At 41.0% G+C, this 19,126-nt stretch overlaps 1 protein-coding gene across 1 annotated transcript in view; it reads right to left on the bottom strand.

Moving 5' to 3' along the window:
- Positions 1–19,126, bottom strand: part of ABCA13 (ATP binding cassette subfamily A member 13) — a 370,934-nt gene that overhangs the window by 59,796 nt on the left and 292,012 nt on the right. The window contains 4 exon segments of the mRNA XM_059729347.1: positions 11,118–11,227; positions 14,162–14,360; positions 16,415–16,668; positions 18,473–18,629. Coding sequence (XP_059585330.1) covers positions 11,118–11,227; positions 14,162–14,360; positions 16,415–16,668; positions 18,473–18,629 — 720 coding nt within the window.

Consider the following 19,126-nt stretch of genomic DNA (forward strand, 5'->3'; position numbering starts at 1 on the left):
TGTGCAAGCTGACCCAGACTGGGGCTGGCAAGTGTGGGCAGGATCGTGGTGTGGGATGCCCTGGGCGAGGCTCAACCCCATGTGGAGCACCACAGGGTTAGCCACAGGCCAGCTCCAAATATTTGCCCCCTCCAACCCCCTCAGGCCAGATCCAAGTGGTTGGCAGGCTGCATCCAGCCTGCAAGCCATATTTTGCCTCTCTCTTACATAGAGGCAGACATAGAGAAATCTATACTTTACATCCAGTTGCACTTAAGGATACCCAGACACTGAGATACAACAATTATCTATAAAACTTGCTAATAGGTTTAGCTAATACCTTAGAATACTGCAAATACTGGATCTAGGTATTCCCTATAGTAAAGTGTGGGAAATACAGGTATATGCTACTTCACACAAAATAAACTTATCTAAGTGAAACTAGCAAAACCTAATGGAAACACTGTAGTCACAGAATAGTACTTCTTTTTTCTACAGTCCTTTTCATCTGCATCTATCAAAGTGCTCTACAGAAGGAAAGTACTGTCATTCTCATTTTACAAACACTGAAACTGAGGCACGAAAGGCAGCTTTTATCAAACGTGGTAACCTATGCAGTGAAATAACAGCTGTATAAAGTACACTACTTCACTGTCTTATATGCCCACTGTTCCTCAGTATTTATGTTGGTACAAAGTACCAAGCTATCCATTTCCTTGGCCAGTAATTTTCACATATAGAGGGACTTTGCATTCTTTACCCATGTGCCCTGGTCTTTCAGACACAAAATAACCAGAATCCTCACAGCAGCACAGAGCTCACCCATTCCTCTCTCAATGCATGCTTACTTAGGATCCAAGGTGTTGGGCCCTGGTGTCCAAAGTGAGCATGGCATGCTGAGGTATAGATGTGAAGGGTCTTGGACCCTGGCCCTAAGTTAGGTGACTTCCTATTGAATGTTCAGTGAGAACCAGGTGCCAGCAGGCAGCATCGAAGTGGGGAATTTCCTGAACTAGCCACCAAGAGGTACAAAAGACAGAGATGTAGTTGAAGTCCCATCCCTCTAAGTGACATAGGGCATTCCTATAGTATGGCAACAGCATCATTTCTAGCCAAGGATGCTCCCAAGCCACGCACTCCCACTTACATACTCCAAACCCAGAGCAGAATTTTTTTCCCCATAGAGAAATGTTGCAGCAATAGGCAGAAGAGTGTTACTCTTGCCTCTCTAACATTCATGTGCTTTCTTCCATGCGGCCCCTCAATTTGGAAATCCCTCTTTCAGTGAGGCTACCATGCCACTACCTTTTCCTTACGTTTCTCCTTAAGTTTCTCTTCACTTGCTGCAAGAAATCTATGCATTACAGAGAAAATAAAGATAAGTAAATTAAACAAGAATCATAGGTGCATGATCCATACTAAACAGCACAGCCCTTTGCACTGCTTTCCCTTATACTCCATTTTTCCCCATACTCCCATTGCAGATTGCAGATTTCAGGATCTGTAGGTTGCGTGATAAGAGCCACACTGCATTCTACTCCAATGTGACTGTATGGTAAAGGAAGCCACATTATAATACAGAAAATTAATTCCAGAGAGAGAGAGAGAGAGATTTTCCATATCTCTAGTCTCCTAATCTGCAATATTGGGGATAATGTTACTTTACACCCTGAAGTGCTTTGAGAAAGTTCAGGGCATAGGGAAAAGTTTTCCTATACATGCTGAGTGGTCATGTTATTTGCATGACTTCCAAAGTGCTGTATTTTTTTTTATTAAAGACAACTAACAGGCATGTGGTCAAGGCAGCCTCATTGGATAACATTTTTGGCGCTCAGTTATTTTCTCACTAATCTCTTTTTGGTATTTAATTTCCCTAGTGTGTTTCAGTAAACCCTCATACTTCAGGCTGTACAGAAAAATATGCTGGGTTAATCTGGGGCCCTGAATTGGAAGACAATACAGGGAATAATAGAAAATAACAGTGGGCTGATTCTTGTTCATCTTACTTACATGAGAAAACCTGCCTACTTCAGGGAGGCTCTGCTGGTGAACAAAGCAAGCAGGATTTGGCCTTTATTTGTTATGTGATTAGAAATTTTACATGTAAGGATCAATATTCAGACATGCTAAGCACCAGGGGTGACTGGTGCCTCCTGAATCTGGGGGGGCACAATTTGTGGGCTGGCCCAGGGGCAGGGCAAAAGCCCCATATCCACACCTATACTTTTGTGCTGCAGCTTAGTGTGCCTCCCCCTCCCCCCCCCCCCCATACTGCCAGCCCATGCAGCAAAAAAACTGCCCCATTCTGAGCAATGCTAAGTCAGGGGCCAATCTTGGGGGGCATGTGCTCCCCTTACCAGTCAGCCCTAAGCACTAGGGCTGTGTGAAACAGCACCATTTAGTTTCAACTTCTGTTTCACCATTTCAAAGGGACAGTGTTTCATTTTGTCATTTCATTTTGTTTTGTTTCAAAGCACTGTTTCATTTCTTAAAAACTGTTTCACTGTTTCGACACCTTTCAGCATTTCACCCATAGGCTATAATGGGGAATCATGAAAATGCATATAGCTTTGTTATTTCTAGCCTGATTCAGATGAAAATTGCAGAAACGGTATAGCCTTCTAAAGGCATAATGCCTGCCAAGTTTCAAGGAGATAGGTGAAGGGGTTTCTGGGATACTGTACCTCAAACTACTAAAAGCAAAACTCGTGTCACTTGCCAGCAGTGGCAGCCTCCTGTCATTCTGCGTGCAGATCTGGGGGCCCACACCCCCAGCTGTGGGGCTGTGCCAGACTCTTCTCAGGGGTACAGGCCCCTGGATCTGTGCTCAGGATGACAGAAGACTGATGCTGTTGCCTGGGACCGGTGCAGGGCGCAGGCCGTGCCCAGCACCGGGAAGACTGGTGCTACTGCTGGCCCAGGCAGCAACAGCAGCTTCCTGTCATCCCATGTGCAGATCTGGGGGCCTATGGCCCTGGGAGGAGTTCAGCAGTGCTGGAAGGGTAGGTTGAGCTCCATGGGCTGAAAGAGCTCCCCACCTCCTGCTGCTGGGCTGCACTCTGAGCAGCTCCACCAGCCCCATGGAGCTCAGCCCAACAGCTGGAGGAGGTGGGAAGGCCAATGGCAGAGTCACTCAAAGTGTAGCCCTGGTGAGCACAGCCCAGCAGCAGGAGGCTCCACAGTCCCATGGAGCTGAGCCTGGCAGTGGGAGGTAGGGGAGAGCCACTGGCCACAGCTGCGCTTGGAGCCAGGGCTGTGCTCCAAGCAGCTCTGTCACTGGCTCTCCCTCTGCCTCCCACCACCGGGCTGAGCTCTATGGGGTTGATAGAGCCATTTGGAGCGCAGCCATGGTGATCACAGCCTGGCAGCTGGAGGCCCCGCAGCCCCACACAGCTGAGCCTGGTGACGGGAGGCAGCCGGAGAGCCAGTAGCAGAGCCGCTTGGAGTGCAGCCCTGGCTCCGAGCACAGGGCTGGCCAGTGGCTCTCCCTCGCCTCCCACCACCAGGCTCAGCTTGTGGACCTGTGGATTTTCCAGTCACTGGGCTCTGCTCACCAGGGCTTGTGCTCTGAGTGGTTCCACCAGCCCCATGGAGCTCAGCGAGGCAGCAGGAGAGCCAGTGGTGGAGCCGCTGTGAGCATAGCCCAGGTTCTGAGCGCAGTCCTGGCCAGTAGCTCTCTCCCACCTCCTGCTAGCAGGCTCAGCTCTGTGTTGGGAGATGGGAGAGAGCCAGGGCTGTGCTCCAAAACACAGCCCTGGCCAGTGCCTCTCTCTCACCTCCTGCTGTCAGGCTCATCTCCATGGGTCTGTGGAGCCTCTAGCCACTGAACTGTGCTCACCAGAGCTGTGCTCAAAGCCAGGGCTGCACTCCAAGTGGCTCCACCAGCCTCATTGAGCTCAGCCTGGCAGGGGGAGGCAGTGGGTGAGCCAGTGACTCAAAATGCATCGAAACAGCTTTGAAACAAAACACTCGTCGAAATTTTGCACAGCCCTACTAAGCACTCATATCTCCCATTACCATGAAGGCTCAGCATCTCTAAAAAACAGCTTTTTGCAGTTCTTTATCTTTTGTTTTAATGTTGACTCTCATTTGCATGAGGTTTCCTTTTGTAACTTTTTTCCAAGCAGTACATGAAGAAAGTAAAGGTAGTGATATACATGATACTTATAATGGCTTCAATGGAGATATAAATTCCATTAATTAGTCAAAATGAAATATAAATTTACAAATGGCCAGAGTAGTTAGATATTCCATTGTGCTCTTAACTGCAGATTTGAGTCAGTGCCTACTAATGCTTAATTAACATTATAAAAAAATCAAGGTTAAAAATACAATTAATGTAACTATGCTAAGTTATAATTAAACCAATTATCTTGATATATAGTATAACAACTACCATCTCAAATATTATATTGATGCAAATTTATTCTGCCTTTCAAGTAAAGCTATTTGAATTGCACTTTTAATTATATATTGAGTTGAATATGATAACCCTGAAAAGAACTTAAATTTTGGTTGAAAAGAACTCTGGTACTTTTCACTCATTGGAGATGTATTCGTTGGCCTTGTGACCTTTTATAAGATAACAAAGAATGTGAGTTACTGCATTAAAAAATCTCTGCACACAGTAGAGGTTTAAATTTATGGGAGAGGAAATTAAATTGGTCACAATAGAAAAAGTGTCAGATACTGACTACTTTATCTACTGGCTTCAATGGGACAACTTGTGAGGAGAACATCCCTCTCCATCTAAATCCTTGTTACAAGGGCTCCAATTCAATAAACTGCATAAGCCCAGGACTACCCTTGAGCATGGTTAAGTCCATTTCTATTCAGTATGTGCTTATGTTGCAATGACCTAAGAGCCAATGACATTTTCATATCTTTTTACACTGATCTCTCACTTGTTTTCTTAGATAAGCTTTGCTATCTCTACAGAGACTAGTGCCTAGCCCTCCTCAGTAGAAAGAGACTGTATGTGTTAGAGGACAGTGGTGAGGGCAAAAGAAAGGAACATAATTGAAGTTGTGCAGAATCTGATGCATGCTCAACAAAAGTAAATAGTACTTCTGTATAATGTCTTTTTGCATGGCAAGGCAGACCTTAAGGGTGATGCCTGATATATGCATGGCCATTTCCTTCCTTTTCTGGCTAGGCAAGTCTCTGCTTTTATGAGTATGTGTTACAAAAGGTCATACTAGTTATTGCTCCTGGTTCACACTAATTGATAGTTTATACTGTCAGAAGCAACTGTAGTATATTCAAACACAGTAGCTTAGGTATCAGCAGCAGTCTAATTGTGACACCAAGGAGTTTGGCACAGACTAATCTGAATCTGACACTCAGCTATAGTGGAAAGAATTAAAAAATATTCTAACAATGTCAAGCACGCATTTACAGGGTAGTCCAATATGATGTTGCTGAAACCTGAAAACTTCTGTGTACAAATGGTATCCAAAGAATGGATACATACCATTTCTTATAATATAGGACCTTTGGGTATTTTAACTCTATTTATGCTAAGTATTTCCCTTATTATGGCTAGCACTTCTGACTATCAGTGGGGTTGTCAATAATTCATTATCACAGTGCCTCATTTCCACATATTTCAAAGTAATGGCTTGCAGTGTTGCTCCCTGGCTTTCCTTAGCATGAGGTTGTAGCAAATCCGAAGAGCAAGGCACTGTATATAAAATAATTACTGTGTGCAGAAATTATACATAATATCATTTGGACAGATGCATCGCTGAACTATGCCAATGCTAATGAGATGCATATGACAAAAAGACAAAACCATTTCCAAGTACCACATTGCTATTACTGTGGCAAATTTGATTGTGATTAGTGCTAAATTTGTATTGTTTCTCTTAGTGGAGCATTTTTATTACATCTCAATTACAAGTAGAATATGGTTGGAAAGGTTATAATTCGTCTACAGCTTCTTTGTCTGAGGAGGCATAATGAAATAATAATAATAAAGAAAGTAATCCTTTGGTGTAATAATTGTTTAACTTGTTATTAAGATTCCCACCCATCAGAGTAAAGGCGCTTAAACTTCTTGAAAATAGGTATTTACTTTGGGATGCAGAAAAGAAAAAATGAATAATGCCACTGAAGACAATGCAATTATAGGTGGGATCAATTTGTATTTATGTAAAATAACAACAAAATGTTGTTCTGTTACTAACACCACTTTGTGCTATTAAAACGAGCAACATTGTAAAATATTATTTGCTTTCCACTTTTCTATTCATTTCATTCACCTGGAATGATAAATCCAAAAAGACAATTTACTATTCGATTTCTTTGAGCTACCACAATGTTTTTAGCTGTCAAACACTTAAATTTTTTGCTTGCTTTTTTTAAAAAAATTGATAAAACTTATTTGGATTTATATATTTTTTGTTTGGTTGGTTTTTCAAGTCTTCTGTTCTGCCTTTCAGAAACCATACATTTCATAGACATTAGGGCTGGAAGGGACCTCGGAAGATCATCGAGTCCAGCCCCCCACCCCAGGGGCAGAAAGTCAGCAGGGATCATAGGATCCCAGAAAGATAAACATCCAATGTCTTTTGAAGGCATTCAGAGTAGGTGCTTGAACCACTTCCAGCAGCAACCTATTCCAAACCTTGGGGGCTCAGACAGTAAAGAAGTTCTTCCTTCCCAGGTGTTTCCTAGTCTCTCCTGTTGGAACTGTCCAACTTCACACAAATTCTTTATTGGAACAAAAATTTGAACCCAGATAAGTCTCCTAACCAATTCCCATATCCCAGCTAAGTGTTCTAACTACCACGGTATGAAGTCAAAATTAATCTGCCTTTCTCAGTCTCTTCGGTTGGGTTCACCAGTGAGAAGTGAAAGGTTCAGCTGTTTTTGCATGGTCTTGGAGTGAGGACTTTGGGTGTGTGCAGCAAAAGCAATAACTACTGCCCTCCATAATGGTGCCACCAGCACCTTTTGACAGTGGTAAAAACAAATAACTACGTACACTCCACCCAACTACGTACACTCCACTCTACAGAGTAGAAGTTCAGGCATTCACCTGGGGTACACTGCAATACGTGCTCATACTATGGCAGAACTTGCTTTTTACTTGCTTTACCATACATGTTAATTGTTTTATTGAAATTAACAGCGATTTTCAATTTGTTTTATGTCCAGCCTGAAACGGTCATGAAGGAGTTTGTGACCATTCAACCTTGTCATTCCTTGTGGCACTCTGGTGAACAGATGTTCCCCCAGATCCTGATAAGCGCCCCTGATAATCTTATAGGTGGCCGTCAGATCACCTCTGAGGCTACGCTTTTCCAGGCTGAAAACTCCCATAGCTCTCAGCCTCTCTTCATAAGGTCTGCTTTCCTGCCCTCTGACCATGCACATGGCTCTCCTCTGCACCCTCTCAAGCTTCTCCACGTCCTTTTTGAATTGGGGAGCCCAAAACTGGATGCAGTACTCCAGCTGTGGCCTCACCAAGGCCAACTACAACAGGAGAATGACATCGTGGGATTTACTGCTCCCTGCAGGTCCAGACCAGTGCAGAGTATTACTTCTTGGAGGTAGATCCAGTCTTCCATCCTTTGTAGGTTTGTCTTTGTAGATTCCAGAGGTCTGCTTGTTCCCTAGAGAGCCAAAGGGGCTGCTATGGCCTTTTGCTGCCTTTCCTCCGAAATGGGATAGACTTTGCTTGTGCATCCAGGATCGCTCCCTTGAGGAGCAACCACTTGTCCTGAACTCCCCTCCCCTTTGGGTTGTGGCCCTTTAGGGCCTCTCTGACAAGCCTCCTGAGCTTGTCAAAGTCAGCTTTCCTGAAGTCGAGGACTTCTGTATTGCTGACTGACTTGGCAGCTTTATGGCAGATGGTGAAGGTGATCAGCTCGTGATCACTGTCACCCAGCTTTCCTTCGATCATTAGGTCGCTGATTAAGTCATCCCCCATTGTCAGAACCAGGTCAAGCAGTGCTTTACCTCTTGTCGGCCCATTGACTTCTTGTGTCAGATCGAGCTCATCCACGCACGAGAGCAAGTTTTGTGACCGCTCGGATTTGGCTGAGCGCTCTTCCCACAAGATGTCTGGGTATTTGAAGTCTCCCATGACAACCATGCACCGGGAGTATGCAGCCTCAGCCAATTCCCTGGCGAACTCCTGGTCAAGCTCTTGATCCTGGGTCAGAGGTCTGTAGTAGACTCCCACCATTGTGTCTCCTGTGCCGTGTTCCCCATGGATTTTAACCCAGAGGGTCTCTAGTCGTCTACCCTGGGTGCCAATGTCAGCTTGCAGGGATGCATAGCTTTCCTTGACATAGAGAGCTACACCCCTGCCCCTTTTGTCCACTTGATCCCTCCTGTACAGGGTGTAGACATCTATACCTGTGATCCAGTCATGGGTGGAGTCCCACCAGGTCTCCGTTATCCCTATGACATCATAGTTATTTGTCTTAAGCAGGAGGACAAGTTCCTCCTCTTTAGTCCCCAAACTCCTGGCATTCGTGTACAGACAGACAAGTGTCCCTTTGGGGGCCCTTGCCTTGCCTGCAACTTGCTCCAGGGCTGGAGAAGGGGTGGGCTCCCTTAAGTGCCCTGGCCTGCTGGCTTTGCAAGGGTTGCTCAGTGGGCCAGAAGTAGTGGTAGTGCCCCCATCCCCCAGCAGGCTTAATTTATCCAAAAGGTAAGAAGTTTGAACCAAATCCAAACCAAATCCAAAAGGTAGGAAGTTTCAAGTTTCCCTATTGTCTTTTGGTCCCTGAAAGGGATTTTATATTGAGAAAGTGGGTATAGAACACTTTCTGAAAACCAGGCTTCTTCAAGGTACCACAACTGGGAATCTTGAATTTAAGGCTCCCAAACTCATAGGTCATTTTTTCATAGATTTCATAGACTTTAGGGCTGGAAGGGACCTCGAAGATCGTCAAGTCCAGCCCCCTGCCCCAGGGGCAGGAAGTCAGCTAGGGTCAAAGGATCCCAGCAAGATAAGCATCCAAGCGTTTCGTAAATGAGTCCAGAGTAGGTGCCTGCACCACATCGGAAGGGAGTCTATTCCAAGTCTTGGGGTATCGGACAGTAAAGAAATTTTTTCTTATGTCCAGCCTAAAACGGTCTTGGAGGAGTTTATGACTGTTGATCCTTGTTTTTCTTTGGGGCACTCTAGTAAACAGACGTTCTCCCAGGTCCTGATGTACACCACTTATGTACTTATAAGCAGCCACCAGGTCCCCGTGAGCCTGCACTTTTCCAGGCTGAAGAGTCCCATGGCTCTCAGTCTCTCTTCATAAGACCATAACTTCGGTTTTAATTGTATGAAGGTATTGTGATACAACAGCACAAAGGAAAAATCCCCATTCTACACCATGACCTTCCAAAACTCATTGCTCTCAGTTACTACTATTCCCACTACTAATGAATCAGGCCTTTAAGAAATTGCTAAATTTGTTCATCACTGCCTGCTCACAGTGGTCACAGCCAACTCCTACCACCGCTGCTTCTGGCATGGGTTTCCCCATACATAGGACCAGCTATCCTAGCCAGTAAAGTGGAGAGCAAAGCAAAGGTTCTCTCCTGCTCCCTTGGGGGATATTAGAGGTCTCCAACTGATTCTCCTAGTTCCTGTGCACCAGAAATGTCTGGGCTTTGGGCAGCCTCAGGTAGGCAAGGAAAAGGAAAGGGCTCCTTGCAGCCACTTCCAGTTCATTTTTCCCTCCAATGCAGAGCTAGGTATAACATACATGCCTTGCACTAGCCCAGGATCTATACCCATAAATAAATAGTATTCAGACACCTTTCCTCATTTGTTTGCCTCACATATTTATTCTTCATAAACAAAACTTTAAGCTCAGGGAAAAAAAGATTTCTGAAAGTTCATTTGACCTTCCTGATGCAACACAAGCTACTGAGTGCACAGAATCCTTAGAACAGCATCTTTCACAGGAGCAAAAAAAACATTTCCATGACTCAGTGAACTTTCATGCTCTTTTTGCCTCTAAACACTAACTTAAAGTATGGCTGCCGAAGAGCAGGGACTTGGTCACAGCCATTCCATTTTCAAAAACTGTTTAGCGAAGCTGCAACTACCAACACAGTTCAGAACTTCCTTGATTTGGGAAATGTTTCTGACTGTTACCAACCCTATCCAGCTCCCTTCTTCCATTCGTCCACATGTAACTGTATCATATTTTTTGGTGGCATTTCCTATTTAGTTTGGTGGGTTTTTTTTACCAGCCTGTTTGGGCACTTTTCCCCCCCTTGCATTATGAAAGGTTATAAATGAGAGCACCCATTTCAGCTTACCTTATATCTCGATCTTTTGTCATAATCTTTTCTTACACTTGCCATACAAGCTATGCTTTTGTGTTTGTTTGTTTTTTACATTTTTTGTTTATTCTCTGGAAAAAAATTTTGCAAATGATAAGCACCATAATGAAGGCAATAAAGTGCATTTGGGGAATGTTTTTGATGAATAGCAATAAAAATGGAGCTCTGAAGGGACTGAAACTATTCATGAATTCAGGTCAAATTTGCCTAATCATTTTTGATGAGAAAAATGGTAAAACATTTTTATAATGTTAAAAGACTGCTTTTCAACATTCTCAAACAAAATGTTTCACTTCAGAGTACTGCCACATTTCATTTCAGCATTAAAAAAAAGAAAAAAGAAAATGTAACCTATCTATTTAAAGTATGACCTAACCGAGAAAGATTGGGAACAGGTTGAGTGAAATAATAAAAAATGAACATTTTTGTTTTGGGATGACTTTGATATTTCAGGCTGACCCACAACATAATATTTGCTGCACGGTGAAAACCATTCAGTATGGAATTGATTTCAAGAGATTGGTGTATATACCTGTAGAAATACATGGTGACATTTCCTACCTCCCACTCAATTGCTATTGAGCAAATCCATTTCCAATTAACTGAGCTGCTACTTGGGATTAAATAATGCTAAACTGCTTAACCCAAACAGCCGGCTTTAAAAGAGCTCCCACCCTGCTGGAGACTGTAATAATAAAAGTGTAAATTTGAAAAGTACAAAACCATTCTCTGCAATATAATACAAAAGGCTAGGAGGCATGCTGAGGCTCCCTAAGTTTTGATCATTAACTCAGCCAAGTAGCAATATTCTGATCAAGCTTTGCAATATTTACCCTGTTGGGGTCCTGACCATAGCACACCCTGCAGTGGGGGTGATGTCTCCAGTCAGCATCTTAAACGTTGTACTTTTCCCGGCTCCATTTGTACCAAGCAGTCCAAAGCACTAGCATAGAAAACATACACCAATACAATCATTATATTTGTAAAGGTATTGTAGCTAACAGTATAAATATGTAATCATTCTTTACACTTGGATAGATTATTTGTAAGGATATAAATGTATATGCATATACACATACTCATGCATACACAGAAGTGACAAAAATAATTTCAGACTTCTTTAGGCTCCTTGAAAAAGGAATTCAGTGAAATTAAAGGAAAAAGCAGTGCAGCATAAAAGTAATTCTGATCATTGGTGAACAATGCCAGAAGTGCTCAAACAACTTAAAGCCAGGTTTCTTTGACAGTCCTATTCAGTAACTATATACAGCTACTTATGATAATACAAGTAATGTATTTTCCTTTTAAGTCATAAGAAAGGAAAAAAGGAGAAAAAAGCAGAAATAGTAAAGGTTTGTGTGTATGTATGTACTCCATCTTTTTTCTGGATGATGATAGTTAAGGGCGAACGAATGCATACTGCCTATGTTTTCTGCTTCTTGAACACTGTTCTTTGAAAATGGGGATAACTACTCAAAATTTGCAAGGTACGCATTTTGTCATTTCCAGTCTGCTGTTTAGAGACGGTGCCTGAGCTCAGAACAAATGTACTCATACGCACACACACTGGGTATCTTCCCAACCCCTCATGGTTCATAGAGCAGGAAAAGAGAAACTTAACCGCTGACTTCTGTATAAAGGGTGTCCTGCCATGTCTGTAAGGCTCATCGGCAGAATGGCTGTGATACATGGAAGAGGTTTATTTAACTAGCAGAGCTTTTGGTTCTATTACTACAATGATACATGTTCCAATGATTTATACACAGCACCGTTACAGTCTTGCTATGAGGGGAAAATATACCAGTTACTTAAACTGGTCTACAGGCTTTAAAAAAGCATTTCTAAGTAACTAAGGAAATTCTCCTACAAAATATAACAATTTCAGTTATAAAATGCTATTACATTTTAAAAACATATTATTAGAATGCTTCATATTAAAAAAGAGAGGGAGAGGAAGAAGAAACTAAACATTTGAAACTCAGGCAACTGAAAATTACAAAACATTTAAGTGTCAGGAATTTCAGAGTTATGGCTTTGTGACTAACTCTGATCTTGACCTGCCCTTGATACCAGTTTTCTGCCTATGGCTCTGGAATCCACCTAACTGCAATCACTCTACTGCTAAAACAAGATGGTTCCTCTAAATATAGCAATATCACGCAGGAAAACAATTTGGGGGGTTAGCTGAATATTTGTACCACTACATATTTGACATACCATCAAGCAGATAACTTTTATAGTGAGGTAAGAAATGGTTTTTCTGACTTTGTGAATGTGTTCAATTGTTGGAATCTATTCCAATCCCTCATCAAGACAAACCTGAGACCTTTCATGGCTTTTCGAAGAAAAAAAGATGAGGCCCATGCACAAAGCACACACACAATCCAGAAAAGCCAATAGCCTGTGTCCAGTGCCTTCTCTTCAGATGAAGATGGCCTAGGTTCAAACCCTTGCTCCAAATTGGACACCGGAATGATCTGAACTGAAGTCCTCCATGTCCCTGGTAAGCCTCCTGCCAGACTGCAGGGTACACTTGGACTGGTGTTTCCCAGTCTCTCCTGGTGGAACTATCCAACTTTGCACAAATTATTTATTGGAACAAAAACTTGAACCCAGCCAAGTCCCCTAACCAGTTCCCATATCCTAGCTAAGTGTTCCAACTACCACGGATGCTATGAAGTCAAAATTTATCTGCCTTTCTCGGTCTCTTGGGTTGGGTTCACCAGTGAGAAGTGAAAGGCTCAGCTGTTTTTGCATGGTTTTGGAGTGAAGACTTTTGGTGTGTGCAGCAAAAGCAATAACTATTGCCCTCCATAAAGGTGCCACCAGCACCTTTTGACAATGGTAAAAACAAATAACTACGTACACTCCACTCAACTATGTACACTCCATTCTACAGAGTAGAAGTTCAGGCATTCACCTGGGGTACACTGCAATATGTGCTCATACTATGACAGAACTTGCCTTTTACTTGATTTACCTTACATGTTAATTATTTTATTAAAATTAAGAGTTATTTTCAATTTGTTTTAATGAAGTGGCATAACTGGTAAGTATATTTACATGATTAATAACAACCTCTAGGTTAGGCATTTCCAAGTAGCTGCTGGCAAACTACTCAAAAATCCCAAATGTCACACACTGGACTCCTACCTCCTCTGACTGGTTTTTCACCTTCTCCTCTCTGTCACATGTATAAAGAATTTTTGCTGCATTTTTGAATTTTAAATCCGCATGGTCCTTTGAACATTACGGAAAAACAACAAACAGAAAAAAATCCCAACAAAAACTCCAACAAAACAGCTAATGCTGCTCTGGCATTTTAAAGCCTTCAGTGGTTAGAGTTTCATAGGCTTAGTCAGAAGATACTGAGACTATTCTAAGAAGGCTAAAGTTTAAAGTTTCACTTGGCTTTTTTTCTTTCTTAACTCAGGTAAGAATTGTATTGAAGCCACTGTGAGTTTCACCCAGGGACAATTCAGGATTTAGCCTCGGGCTTGTGATTTGTTTCACTAGATATATTAAGGAGTTCGGCACCTAAAATAGCAGCTATGGCAGCATTTTACTTTTCATGTTATGTTTTAACTCAGTAAGGCTAAAACAAAAGAAAAATTGTGCGACATACAAAAAATCTTTAAGACAAAAAGCGGATCATCATTCCCTGAAAAATGCTTCTTAAATATTATCACTTTCCCCCACCAGTGCTTTCATTTCCAACTAATGTTATCAGTTTCTCAGAAACTACCACAATTGGAAGTCTTTTGCTTAACCACAGAGCCTTCATTTCACACATTCTGAACATGCCCAAACAATTGCTCTTGACCACACAATTTGTAATGAAAGGTAAAGAAAGGTAAAATAAAAAGAGCATTTTTACCTCCCCCCTTGAAATCCCCAAGCTGATGTCTTTCACAGCAGTGCTTCTCCTACTGAAACCACGATACAATTTTTTGAGGTTATATAGCAGAAGGACATCATTATCATTATTAGTTCTTCCACCAAAGACCCTCTTTCGTTCCATTGCTACATCTATGTCTTCTGAAGGATTGACTATGCTGCTGATGGAACAATGGCCCCTAAATGGAGAACACAATGAATACCAAATGGCAAATTATACCCTATTATATTACAAGCATCTAAAAAGGAGCACTTGTCTATTTATGGTTGCATTATGGTTCAGGCATTCAAATCTCAATAGAATCCAATGGGTGCACTGATCCTGAATTCTCTCTTTCCAATTCCCAGTAATTTTGAGGAGCAAAGTCCATATTTCATTTCTTATATGGAAAGAGATTGCATTCAGTTCTTTTGAGGACACAGGAATGGTGAAGGGAGGCTGAAAGGTCATTTTGATATAGCATTAAATCTTCTCTACAAGTTGAAAATAAGCTCAAGTGAGATGCAAGAAGAAGCTATTCTTGCAATATGGGAGCATGGGGAGAAAAATGCACTTAGGTACTAGACAGGTTTGTAAACAACAACAACAACAATGATGTTACACATTCCTGGCTGGCTCAAAATGAAACATTCTTAAGAAATACTTGCCATGCTCTTTTCTAATGTAGATGCATATTAATGGAGAAAGGAAGAAAGAGAAGACACGCAAGCAAAATAAATAGGCAGCAACACAGGTATCCCCAGGAAAAAACAATTCAGACCTTTTCTATTTATGGAAAATTAAATTGAACCATGGCACTTCAAAAGATTGTCTTGGAGAAGCAGGGAGTGTGAGGTAGCAGCTCTAGAAATGTTGCAAGGTCTTAATGCTGAAATTAGGCCAGCTCTGAAGAAAACACGTTATTATAATGCAAAGCAGTGGGTAAAGAAGTCTTGTGCATCCGAAATAGCCCTCTCTTACACAAGGAAGAGGAACAAAAAGAGAGCTTGGAGTGTACACTTTCACTCTTCTGTACCAAGACAACAACAGAGCATGAAAAACAAGTACCACAAGGTTCACAATCTGTTGTACTATCATGTTCACGCCCTATGCTGCTTCACAGCTCTTTCAAGTACAGTAGTTTTAATAGAGTACCGTTGCCTTCCTGTCCCCAGTGTTCTCTGCAATTCCATGCCAAATGTAAATGAAGAAATAATGTTGTCTGATGCACCATTAAATCTCCACAACTGTAATGAGTCCAGAGTGACTGGAAGCCAGGAGAACATACAGAATAAGCCATTCTTTTTATTCCTATGCTCTGGCGCTGGCATTTTCCCCATAAACACAGTGGAAGCTTTTGTAGAGAAGGTGAAATGGAAAAGCAGCATTTTACATGAGCCACTGCCCAGAACCTACCAGGTGTTGCTCTGTTGTTGGTCCTTTCTGCTCTGGGTAGCAGAAGTGGGCAAGTATCAAAACCTATGGGCTTTCCGCCATCTGTAATTACATGATTGTCTATTGGGAGCTGACTTGGTCATTTTGTACTGAATCATTACTAAGCTTTCACCTATGGAAATGATCAGGACTCCTATGTGTCCATCAACCTCTGATGAGGAACAGATTTTATATTATTTATATCTATCTATATATTATATTACATATAGCAGGATCTAGCTTTAGGGAGCACAGGTCAGTGCAACATACTGCATTACACAAGAGCTCACACACAAGGAAAGTGTGTTAACCATCCTAAAGTATTTTGCAGATGACTTCTTTGCAACATTATCTTTCAGTAAACAGGAACGATGAAAGAAGAGAACCCTGCAAGCAAATAATAGAGGTTGACAGTTCCCTATCCGTGTGTTTTTTCTGGATATCTGGTCACTTAGAGGCCAGGAATTAATGTTAAAGAAAGAAAATCTAAGGCGCTATACTGGCAAAATTCTTTTTGGATACTAGAACTCTACCAGCATTAGAACAGAGTTTTATATTTTCTTTTGTCAGTTATTTGATTGAATTTTAAATGCTCTGTTTCCACTCACAACTTACTTTTTCAAGTTCTCTTTTCCAGCATATGTAACTGATAAAGATACAGAAATAGAAAGCTATAATACATGAGCTCATTAGAGCCAGATAGAATAATGATCAGATGTAGTTTGTTTCCTAGTGTGCAAAAGGATTTCATTTCCCTTTTTCTTTGGGAAATTAGTTAATATCCACAAAAGCAAAGTATAAATAATAGATGCAACAAACCTTGGTTTTTGCATCAGATCCCAGTGCAAGGAAACCCGCAGGAGAAGGAGGACTGTTCCCTGCAGGGCCATTTCCATGAAGATCCAGCCAAGGAAATTCATCTCAAAAGGACTCACATAAGAATCAATTCCAAAATTACTTGTCAGGTCAAACTTGATTTGATTGTAGGAGAATTCTATTAAACCCTGGCCCAAGCAGAATTGGGGGAAAACAATAAAAGCCCATTTGAAGATTCTGTAGAGATTCTCAAAACTCTGCAGGAAACGGATTTAGGGAGGGTTAGACAAAGAGAGAAAAGGCAAAAACTTTGAATCACCATCCAACAGAAAAAAACCAATAACAACAAATCAGTCATACCTAAAATCTATGAGCTTTATTCTAAACTCATCAGTATTTTAACTCCACTGTTTTTTAATACAAAAATTATCCTTATTTCCACCAATCTGAGATATGAATCAAGCCCTAACTTCTCCACATTTTATTAGATTTATTAGATGGACATGCAGATCAATCCTTTGGCCTAGGAACCAGCTCTTATTCTATATTTTACAGTTCCTAGCACAATGGAATCCTAGCATGTTGAGGTTCATAGATAATGCCAGTTTACTACTACTGCTACATGATACAATTATTCCACAGGGCACATGTCTACACGTGCACCATCACTGAGCAGTAACTTAGGTTACCTCCCCAAGAATCAGAGTGTAATTCGATCTCTGATGTCAGTTATAGTAACAGGAAGAGAGAGATGCTGGAAACCACTAAATGTTATCTATCACTTCTGTGAATATTTTGTTATATTCACGAAAATCTAATATATAAACAAAATGTTTCTAGCTTCTTCAGTAAGAATATTTAAAGTGAAAGTCATGGTACCAGAATGGAAGATATACAGTTTAAAAGAGATTAGGTGCAGTATGAGGAAACACTTGGTACTTCACCAATATATTATACATAATAAATCTGTTGACATAATGGAGGACAATGTAAGGATTACAGCCAGTTAAATCAGCTTTTCTATGAACCTGCATTCTCCAGATCAGAATAACAAAAAATCCAAAGCAGATTCCTCCCCTACTAAATCATTAAATCTAAATCCAAAATATAATCCAAATCTAGATTCAAACAAATTTCCCAGCCAAGCCTTTTACATATACAGTATAACCTCACAAATCCAGCATCCATGGGACCTAGCACCTGCCAGAAATTTGAAAATTCTGGATTTTTGAAGCATAAGGAAAGTGCATAGCCTTAGGACAATTTTCTTTGCTATTACACTATACACGTGACTGAGCATTGTTCAAAACAATAGCTGCAGGCTGACAAACAAAAACAATGGCAGCCAGAAAAGTGCCGAACTTCTGGGGAAATTTCTGGAGTATTGGGAAACTATTTTTAATGCAATAACGTAGTGTACTGTATTTTTTTTAAGTGACGGATTTTTGATAATTCCAGAATTTTGAAAGCCGGATTTATGAGGTTTTACTGCATTTTGAAACATTAATTGTCCATCTTCTCCTCTTAATACACAAGCCTAATTTTTATCAAGTGTAATGAAAAGTACGTATGTGTGTTAATGAACATATCATTATCCACACAATAAATGGCAGATCCTAGAAAAAAATAGCTTATCGTTTATGTTAATATTATTCAAACCAATTTTGTAAAGCATATTATCTACTCAATAGACCCGAACAATTCTCATTATATGCAAATTATGAATCAACAGTCTAGAAAATATCAAAGTTTCAATTAAAGCTGGGGTTTTTTTCCATTATTAGAGTGCAAACACTTTTTTGGTAAACACATGAAACAAAAATTAACCTTGGATGGTGCGAGAAAGTAGCTCCAACCTACTTTCGTAACCTACAAAAGCTTATAGCCTATGAATAGCACCAAACTGATGCTACGTCTGATGAAGTAGGTTATAGTCTTCAGTAGCTTATGCCTTTTAGAGTGAGTTAAGTCTTTAAGGTGCCCCTCTGCCTGACACAGCAGGCCACACAGTAGTTTCTATACCACTTACAGGAAAAATTAAAGCTCAGGGCTTATACTGACCTGTGTTTTGGTAATTATAGCTAACAAACGAGGCAAGAGTGTCACCAGCATGGTACAAAGACCAAACACAAAATTTAAGGAGATGTAAGAAATGAAGGCTACATCTGAACTTGAAAAGAATCTGGACACATAATACATCCATGGTAAAGCTGCATATCTGAAACGAGAAAAACAAATAGAACTACAACATAAATAATTTAGGTTCACTCTGCTTCCTGATTCATCTGCTCAGTATCCTGTGCATTTGCCTAAAGGAAACACAACACCTGTTTGCTGATTTTAAGGTTTATAACCTCTTCCCAAATTCCTCCTCCCCACTTTCATATCTAACATATCATACTTTCCTGTATTCCATACACATATTTGCTATTCTGCTATGAACAGATAACTCATTCTTTTAAATTTATCAGCTTCATATCTTTTCTTGCACTCTTCCAGGTACCTCACAACCTTGATTTCTGAATGATTACTAACCCAAGTCATTACGAGTAGTTAGGCATTAGTGAGATACAGTAAAACACATTTGTTTAGGCATAAACCACAGGCTTCAAGCTACCATTGGTTATTATAATGACAACATGCTGGAACAGAAACTAAGGCGCTCTGACCATTATTCCTAAATGATAGCATATGTCTGCTACAGACAGCACATTT

This window comes from Alligator mississippiensis, chromosome 5 (genome assembly GCF_030867095.1).
Source record: "Alligator mississippiensis isolate rAllMis1 chromosome 5, rAllMis1, whole genome shotgun sequence".
In the NCBI taxonomy this organism is placed as follows: Eukaryota; Metazoa; Chordata; order Crocodylia; family Alligatoridae; genus Alligator; species Alligator mississippiensis.